This window comes from Gymnoscopelus braueri, assembly GCF_963280865.1.
Source record: "Gymnoscopelus braueri genome assembly, chromosome: 18".
NCBI lineage: Eukaryota > Metazoa > Chordata > Actinopteri > Myctophiformes > Myctophidae > Gymnoscopelus > Gymnoscopelus braueri.
The window spans coordinates 15,431,112-15,440,377 of record NC_137618.1 but is presented as its reverse complement, the minus strand read 5'-3'; the positions used below and the strand labels follow the sequence as shown (position 1 = coordinate 15,440,377).

General features: G+C 41.0%; 2 protein-coding genes across 2 annotated transcripts; both read right to left on the bottom strand.

The window, feature by feature from the left end:
- Positions 1 to 845: 845 nt before the first annotated feature.
- tmem37 (transmembrane protein 37) lies at positions 846 to 3,213 on the bottom strand (the record flags this gene model as incomplete). The annotated part of the gene is made up of 2 exons (XM_080457321.1): positions 846 to 1,529; positions 3,208 to 3,213. 2 exons carry the CDS (start codon positions 3,211 to 3,213, stop codon positions 846 to 848), a joined length of 690 nt encoding a protein of 229 aa, XP_080313447.1.
- dbi (diazepam binding inhibitor (GABA receptor modulator, acyl-CoA binding protein)) lies at positions 2,699 to 7,497 on the bottom strand. Its single transcript, XM_080456664.1, has 4 exons — positions 7,382 to 7,497; positions 5,733 to 5,850; positions 5,222 to 5,284; positions 2,699 to 3,444 (listed from the first exon to the last, which is right to left on the bottom strand). Exons 1-4 carry the CDS (start codon positions 7,394 to 7,396, stop codon positions 3,371 to 3,373), a joined length of 270 nt encoding a protein of 89 aa, XP_080312790.1. The 5' UTR covers positions 7,397 to 7,497; the 3' UTR covers positions 2,699 to 3,370.
- Between the last annotated feature and the right edge of the window lie 1,769 nt (positions 7,498 to 9,266).

Below are 9,266 nucleotides of genomic sequence, written 5' to 3'. Positions count from 1 at the left end.
ATGCCCTGTATTGTCATAGTTAAGAAAACATTGGTTTTCTACTCCCAAAAAAATAGTTTCCTATCTTCTGCACAATACATTGTTGATAGAGGGGGGAAACAGGTGCTTCAAATGTTAAAGCATTTAATTGAGCAAAACACATTATTAACATCCACCAAGGTTCCCCAAAGAAACCCCAATGTTCAAAGAGTGCAGTAGAAAACCTTTCCCATTTGACAGCACAGAATAGAGACCCTTTGTAATTATGCACCATTTAGGTTAGGGTAATGTTATAATGATAGTTGGTCAAAGACATTCCATCTGTGCTGATATTTTCCATAACAATTTTTTTTCATGTCACTCTGGATGATAACAGTCTGTTTTGAGCCTGAATTATACTTAGTTGTGGGCTGTTGTCACATATCGAAAATAAAACAATACGTTGCAAGTGTATGATCTATCTATTTATTTATTTATTATTGCTATTTTTGGTTGCGCATCAATCAGGGATTGCAACAATCAGCTTCCCCCAAACTCACTGCTCACACCCTGAAGCAATAATTCTATTTGAACATTAGAACATGCTCAGAACATCTTAATTTTGGAACACTGCAAACCAAAAGTATAGCATTGTGTTTAGAACATGACATTGTATTCAGAACATTACAATGTAAGAAAATTATAACATTTTCCCTTAGTAAATTCCAACTCTAGAACCTTCGGGCTATCTCTAACTTCAACTTCAAGGTTGACTTTACTCTGATGTTTGTAAAAGGTTGACTTTACTCTGATGTTTGTAAAACTGACACAGATCCACCTCCAAAGATAACGTCACTTCAGCTTACAATCAACCAGAGGCGAAGCCTTTAGCAATTCTCCAGGCTTTCTCTAGGTGGCCATGGCACATCCATATGACCGATGTGTCGGGCCGCCATCCCATTCAGGCAGAAGAGACAGACTGCAGTGAACTGGCTCCAGAAGGTGAGGGTGAAGCCCATCGTGAAGCCCATCGGCATCGCAAACTCCCAGAGCAGTGTCACAAACGCCGCCACACCCAGAGCTGACATGGCCGCCGACACCAGGACAAGACCGGACCCCATTCGCCACCGCCGAGCCGCGTCCAGGCCCTCGCTCACATGGGACATCACCTGGAGCTCCAGGCCAAAGAAGGCAGCCACCACGGCCAGGGTGACGAGCAAACGGCACAGCCCAAGGCCCACCTCTGCTCCAGTGACTCCAGACTCACCAAACTGGGTGGTGCAACTAGGGTAGCTAAGCATTGCTGGGCTTGGGTGATCCTTATTCCAAGGCTGTCTGAAAGCTCCTTGACTCACACTCCATCCAGGCTCCGGATCAGCCACCACTTCCTCTGTGGTACAGAAGTGCCACAGGCCAAACGTGCGTCCGCCTGCTGTGTGAAGCCAGTTGCCGTCACACACAGCTATGGAGGAAAGGATGATAGCCAGGGCCGTGCACAGGACGATCAGGCACCTGACCAGCACTTCAAGGATGTCTGGCCGACGATGCTGCTTCTGTGAGGTGGAAGTCACCTGGACATAAACGACAGAGAAATTATAGTCTCTCGAGCCAGACTGTTGACAATTTTAAAATGCTTCCGTCATACAGTCTGCGCAACGGAAGTGCTGAAAACGATTCGAGAGTAAAGCGGATGACCCACCTCCCCCCAACTTCCCTTTGATCTTTTCAGTCGTGCAAATTTGTCCCAATGTACAGTTAATCAAATGAATCAAAAGCATTTATAGCTTGCTGCTTAGCAAAAATACTAAAATATTTTGAAGATTATTTTAAAATATATTTTAGAGAACGGAAATGACAAACATGACAACTTCCTGTTATCAGCTTTCAGGGGTAATTCCAGACTATGTAGCATTCAGAGATAAGGGACTAGTTGTCTGGCTATGAGAGGCCAGAGAAATTAAGGCACTGATGTACTGTATTCTGTATTTGAAAGCAGTATAGTGCTCCCTAGTGGTTAAAATATGAGTGCACCTATTACAAACATTAGGCAGAGATATAATTGCAGTAGCAAAGCTATCTCCCCTTATTTGCTTGCAAAATACTGCCTAGGTGAGGTAGAACAATATTGCACGCAGTAGGCCATCTGTGTGGAAGCATCTATTCGCCCTTTCCCCTTTAATGTGTCACCAGTCTCCAGTCTGTATGTGTTTTATTATTTTTTTGTGAAGCATATTGATTTCACGGCGTGAACTTCACGCCATATTTTGACTTACATTTAGACTACTACTCAATGGTGTAAAGTAACTAAGTACATTTACTCAAGTACTGTACTCAAGTACAATTTTGAGGTATTTTTTACTTACTGGAGTATTTCCAATTTTCTGTACTTTTACTTCTACACCATACATCTCAGAGGCAAATATTATACTTTTACTCCACTACTTTTATTTGAAAACTTTAGTTACTTGTTACTTTGTAGATTTGTATTATCATTAAAAACGATCCTGGGCCAGGGACCCCCGTACAACATTTGTGTTAGTAGTAGTTTTTTTTGTTTCTGTTTTTTTTCAAAAAGGCGTTAACTGCTATATGACACGTTTTGCTGGGGACCCTCCGGAACAAGCAGGAAACAAAACCAACAGTAACCAAAAACAAGAGTAGTTTGCTTAATCTGACAACATAATGGGATTTAAACATAATGTCAAAAACAATGCATAGAAAAGTACAAATAACAAATATATTCACTGTTGTCTTATTTATTGATCCCACGAAAGAAATGTCACCAACATTACAAGCCATTTCGTGACCTAGCAAAGTCAATTTGACCTGATCCTGGAAGTACAAGCCTACAAATTGTACATTTCCCCACTGCCAATCATTTGCATGCGCAAAGTTACAATTTGACAAAATTATCAACTGCCAACAAGTGTGTGCAAACTTGAAATACAAAAGGAAAGTTCAAGAAACACAAAAACCCACAGCATGAACAGTTTTCTTAACAAGTCTGGCTTTATATGTCATATTACAGGATTTCTTCGACTGTACAACCAGTTGAAAACACGATACAGTATGATGTTTGAGGCTGCATTGCAGTGGTGGAGGACGGTATCTGGCTGTCCACGGTTTGCTTTATGTCCCTTAAAATCTCCATGGGACACTGACAGATCTACTAGGCATTCACATGTATGTACTGTACTGTAGAAAAGGGCGCACTTCAATATTTAAGGCATTCACAGTGGTGGTCACTACCAGCATGTCCTACACAGCAAGTGTCTGGCACAGGCAGGTCATGACTATGCACAGTAAAATCCTAAGTGTTAATTTAACTCAGAATGTGTACAAATAAAATCAAGTGCGGACCTGTAAAGGTCCATTTGTTAAATTAACACTCAGGATTTTACAATGTAGAACTTTAAACTCCATGTTTTCCCTTCAGCTCTTCCACCAGTGCGATGTACTCAATCATGGCGTCTTCTTGGCTCTTTCCTTTGGAAAAAAGAAAGAAAAAGGCATTAAAGAAAGATACCATTTATGAATAACGATTAGAGTTAGAAAATGAAATGTACAGCTGCTGTTCACGTCATGTGGGAGGCAACATGATGGAAAACATTCCCTTGGATACGGACGCACGTGTAAGTCATTGGATAACTCCAAGATTCAAGATTTGTATTGTTACAGCTTATATACATGTACAAAAGAGTACAATTCTGGAGATCGTGCTAAATAAAGCTAAAGCAAGCTAGAATTTAACTATGGCCATATGAAAGGGGTCAAAACTGTGGACTTTTTATATATTATTAATTTAACCTTTATTTAACAAGGCAAGGCAAGATTAAGAACTAATTATTTACAAAACTGCGTATTCAGCTGACTTCACCATGTTTGACGCATTATGTAATCAGACTGAAACTATAAGCAGTCCACTCATTGGAGTGAGCAGAGTCTATGGTCTGGAGCTATCCGAAAAATACCTAATTCCTAGTTGTAATTACTAGTTGGATGTGGTGGACAATGGAAACTATTATACTAATGTACACATGAAATGCATGTGGCCTTACAGAATAAGCAAGAGACAGAAAGTTAGGAGCTACAGTGGCTCTGCAGGAGGGTTTATCAATTATTTCACACAGTCATTCTCTACCAAACTTTTGACTAATTTGTGGTTTCACAGCAGCTGGTGTCTAATTAGCCAACCGTGGGGGTCCGACAATGGCAAATGATGACATAATATGTATCCATAATTTGGCATCCTTCTGCTGTCACTCAGGGCTTGAAGTTAACTTTATTGCTTGGTAGCACTGGTGCTCCCAACTTCAAAAAGCTGGAGGCACCAGCAAAGATTTTGCAGCACCCACCTAAGGATTACCAACTATATTTACAGAATTGAACCACAACATTCTAACCAAAAGGCCACTGAACTGGCAGAGGAGGCAAAGACTTCCCTAAATGTATTGTTGACAATTGTGTACTTGTATGCCTGGGTTAAGGTATTATTGTGTGTCATTGTCACTGCATCCACCTGGTGACAATTAGATGACAGATGTCGACTATATGGAATTCAGAACCATGGACAGCGCTGTTTGTTGTGCGTAGGGGGAGCCGAGATCAGAGACAGACAGACAGACAGACAGACAGACAGACAGACAGACAGACAGCGCCACTTAGGTTGGTTTTCTTAGCTCGCTTGCAATATGCAATATTCTGTGGCCCGGATTAAAGATTGGGTCTAGCTCTGTCCCTCCCACTTCCATCCATCTCTTCACTGGGACCAAGGCATCGAACGCCGCACTGAACGACATTTCCGCTATGTCGTGCCAATAAGCAAACTATCTCCACACTATAGCACTTACTTTCCTTCATACAGAGAGCCTACCGTGAGCTCAAAAGGCACATACTGAGTGTAATAACTAGCTCATGTAAAAAGAAAGGGACGTTCCAGTGAAGACCATAACAACTATTTGCACTCTGACTCACACAAGTGCTTCCAATTATATTTTGAGGTCGGATAGATAATATTTCAGGAGTATAAGCAATTTTGAGCCCTGTCACTGCAATCACAAGACAACCAACCTCATTGTTGACTCTAAATAAACGTTACCTCTATGGAATTAACTACCAAGGCAAATTGGTCAAGTGTCTAGCTATAGGATCAGGGATCAGGGCAGTAGAGCGCAATGGCAGCAGTCACACTGGAACTACCCTACACTGTTAAAAAGCCATACGTTAAGCCACAGTGACGACCTCTGCAGGAACACACACATACCTTTCTGTTTCTCCCATGCATCCCACTTGGCCTTCCCAGTGAAATCCAGCATCCCAGGGCGAGCTTCAGAGATGAAACAGACAAATGAGTCAATATTGTAAAGTAACAGATGCCTGCTGCTGTTGTTAATTGTCAAGAGCTAGTCGTGTGCATAATTTAAGAATCCTACGGCTGAAACATATACTATAGGTGGAAATCATTAGGCTTTGTTAATGAGACTATTACTGCAACTAGTTTCCTGAAGACATCAGATGGCAGAGAAGCAGATGTCTGGTTAGCTCATAATATACTATTTAATCACAATGTCCCCGCTTTGATTCCAACTTGAGACCAGCATCATATCAAGTTAAATGCATGCAATCATGCAGTAACAATTTCACTCATAGAAATGTGTGTGTGTGTGTGTGTGTGTGTGTGTGTGTGTGTGTGTGTGTGTGTGTGTGTGTGTGTGTGTGTGTGTGTGTGTGTGTGTGTGTGTGTGTGTGTGTGTATGGGGGGCATTAGACAGTACCAGTGTTGACGTCTCCAACAGTGCCTTGTTTGAATAGGGAATAGACCCTCAGCATCTCCTCATCTGCTGGCTTTGATTTCAGCTGCTTCACCTCATTGGCTGCTGCGTCGAATTTAGTCTTCAAAGGAGTTGATAACAATAAGATTAAGATTATGTCAAGATTATGTCATACACCAACAACGGGGCAACAACTAGCAGTCTAAACATGCAATGATGACACAACTGCAAACAACAGAGTTCAAAGGAAGGTTTGCACATGTTTTTTTGATAGCCAAGGAATATGATCCCTGGTTCCAAAGCTGAACTTTGTTCTGGGTGTGTAATATGGCCAGTGTCTGACTGACTGTATGACCTAGAAACCTCCCATTCTTTGTGGGGGTGAGGAGAGGGGGGTGTTTCTTCAGTCTTGTAGTGGAATATATTGCTGATGAAAAGAAGCAGATGGTCTGCCAATACATGCCACAATGAGCCTACTGATTCAGCTGAACCTCTTTTCAGAACAAAACCTTGCTGGTGGTGCTGAACTGTGCCAACTGGGCCAGGGGGAAATTATTTGAATACAATTAATGAATGCTGAAAATAGAGTACAGAGCGGGATAAAGGCAGCAGTGAAAGGTAGTTACAAGCCTCCACATTTTAAGACTACTGATATTATCACGCTTTTTATTTTATTTTATTGTATTGTTACAGTGTTAGTACCACAATGCTAGTTGGTCTAAAAGTAGGGACTATATGAGGGACTTTGGATATGTGTAATTACCGGGACATGTCAAGTGTATAACATGTATAACCAGGAGTATAACTAGTACTAACTGAAATATGACATGCTGTACAGAACAATTTAGTCCTGGGGCTGGGGGGAGAAGCCTATGTGTAATTATTATATTTTTTTTTAAAGAAAGAAAAAAATAATACCCAGGCCAGAATGTTAAAAGAAAGAAAAAAATAAGATCCAGGCCAGAATGTTCAAGAAAGAAAAAAAATAAGACCCATGCAGGCCAGAATGTTGCAATGTGTGTTAGGAAATTGCAACAAGCCTAATCTGTTAGCTCTTCAAAAGAAATGCAATCTCTGGCTAAGAGGGGCAGAGACCAAGTTGTTGCACAAACACACGTGGATATCAACCTTATTTATTACTGGGAACATAATGTATGCGGCTTGGCTCGGCTGCCGTATGTTAGGAGGAGTAATGGAGGCTGAAAATCCATACAGTCATTATGGATGCGGCTGCCGCAACACAACACAGCCATACCATATAGGCACTAGCGCACACATTCCATAGTAACGTTATGGTAGAGTCGACAACTCAAAGACCCACCACACCCTAAAATAAAATACCGTATGAATCAGATGCGCGGCAGGATCTACAAATTTGTTTTAACCCAGAATAAGCCCGATACATTATAGATCAAGTCCCACGGTCAAATACAATCTGATCTTTACTAGTTGTCCGGGAAACAATGCACATTGTTGCAGTTCACCAGAGGACACGGCGGGCCTGTCATAGCGTATCACCCTGCGAGTGGAGCCAGAATAGCGGTTTTCTGGTATTGCATGGTCTGTTGCTATTAAAGCGATGCCCACACCCATGTCTGAATACAATATGATATAATAACATAATAATATGATGTTACAGGTTCTATACATACCTTGGTGTCAGCCATGATCACAGATTCTTCAGCTCCTTCGTCCACTATCCAAGAGACAGACCACTGAAAGGGAAACTCAGCGTAGCAGCACCTCAGAGATACGCCCCCCTGATCGTCCCTCATTGGGCCTTTTTTAAGATTGACATCATGTTAGACCTTTCATTGACTGACGTGATATCTGCAGCCAATCAGAATCGTAGGATCTGGAACGTTATAGGTCACTACCGCAATTGGGGTAAGGGGTCACAGTCAGTCACACACTGTGTGCATCATGTGTCTGATGATCTTTTGATCAGTGTGGGTTTCAAAGTGCAGAGGTGAGAAAAAGTACTACATTTTTGTACTTAAGTAAAAGTATCAATACTGCAATGTAGAAATACTCTGTTACAAGTAAAAGTCCGGAATTCAAAACTTACTTGAGTTAAAGTAATACTAGGTAACTTTTTCAATGAAACTAAAGTTAAAGGGATACTTCACTTTAGGGCCGGGGACACATTTAAAAAAAATATTAAAAATAAATGAAAAAAGTTATGGAAAATTCATGGCCCCCTCACGCATTAGAGTGTCCTACTAATGTGTGAGGGGGCCATGAATTTTCCATAACTTTTTTCATTTATTTTTAATATTTTTTTTAAATGTGTCCCCGGCCCGAGAGTGAAGTATCCCTTTAAATTGTATATCTTTTGTGAGTGGCAAATGTTTCACAACACCCACTCACAGTACAAAAGTATTGGCATCCAAAATATACTTATAGTACCAAAAGTTAAAGTACTCATGATGCAGATTGCAGAATGTCCCGTTTCACAAGGTATCAAAGTATATAAAATGTATACAAATCTTTTGAAAATAGCAGATCTACAAGCTCATAACGCTTCGCAACTACGTGTTGTAGATATGCTATTTTCAAATAGCCAAAGTTTAAGCCAGAGCCAGAGTTTATTTTATTTTATTATTAAAATCTACAAAGTAGCTATAACTAAAGTTTTCTAATAATTATAGTGGAGTAAAAAGTAGGCTACAATATTTGACTCTGAGATGTAGTGGAGTAGAAGTAAGAGTAAAAGTGATGAAGATTGGAAATACTTTCCACCACTGCTTTTGATCAGTGTGGGTTTCAAAGTGGGGTCCGGGGACCTCCATGGGGACATTCAGGGCATTCCAGGGAGGTCCCAGGCCAAATGAGTAGTAAATACTATAATGAGTAATGACCATAATTAAATTCATTTGAAAATTAGAACAATACAAAAGAGAGAGAGAGAGAGAGAGAGAGAGAGAGAGAGAGAGAGAGAGAGAGAGAGAGAAGAGAGAGAGAACTTTAGCCATGCAATGTAGTATAATTAGAGAGAGAGAGAGAGAGAGAGAGAGAGAGAGAGAGAGAGAGAGAGAGAGAGAGAGAGAGAGAGAGAGTGTGTGTGTGTGTGTGTGTGTGTGTGTGTGTGTGTGTGTGTGTGTGTGTGTGTGTGTGTGTGTGTGTGTGTGTGTGTGTGTGTGTGTGTGTGTGTGTGTGTGTGTGTGTGTGTTCACAGTTTTTGGTTGTCTGCATTCTGGTATCTCCAATGGAGTCCATTGTATGCTGGTTTGTTTTTCTCTCCTTGATGTAAAATACTGTTGAGGGAAAGACAATTGATTATTGGTTGGGATCAGAATCTGTTGCAGTGGTGTCCAGAGCGTAATGAGAGACTGCCCATGTGGTTCAAGGACGTCTCCGGTGAGGACAGCAATTGTACAAAAGTATAGTGATTGTTAGGGGGGTAATGGGGGGCACTTGCTCCCGCCTGGGGGCCGGACGATAAACAAAAAATATATTTTTTATATTAAAAAAATAAAATATATGTCTCATATATAGCTATATATGCTATGCGATACACATATTATGCGATGCGAT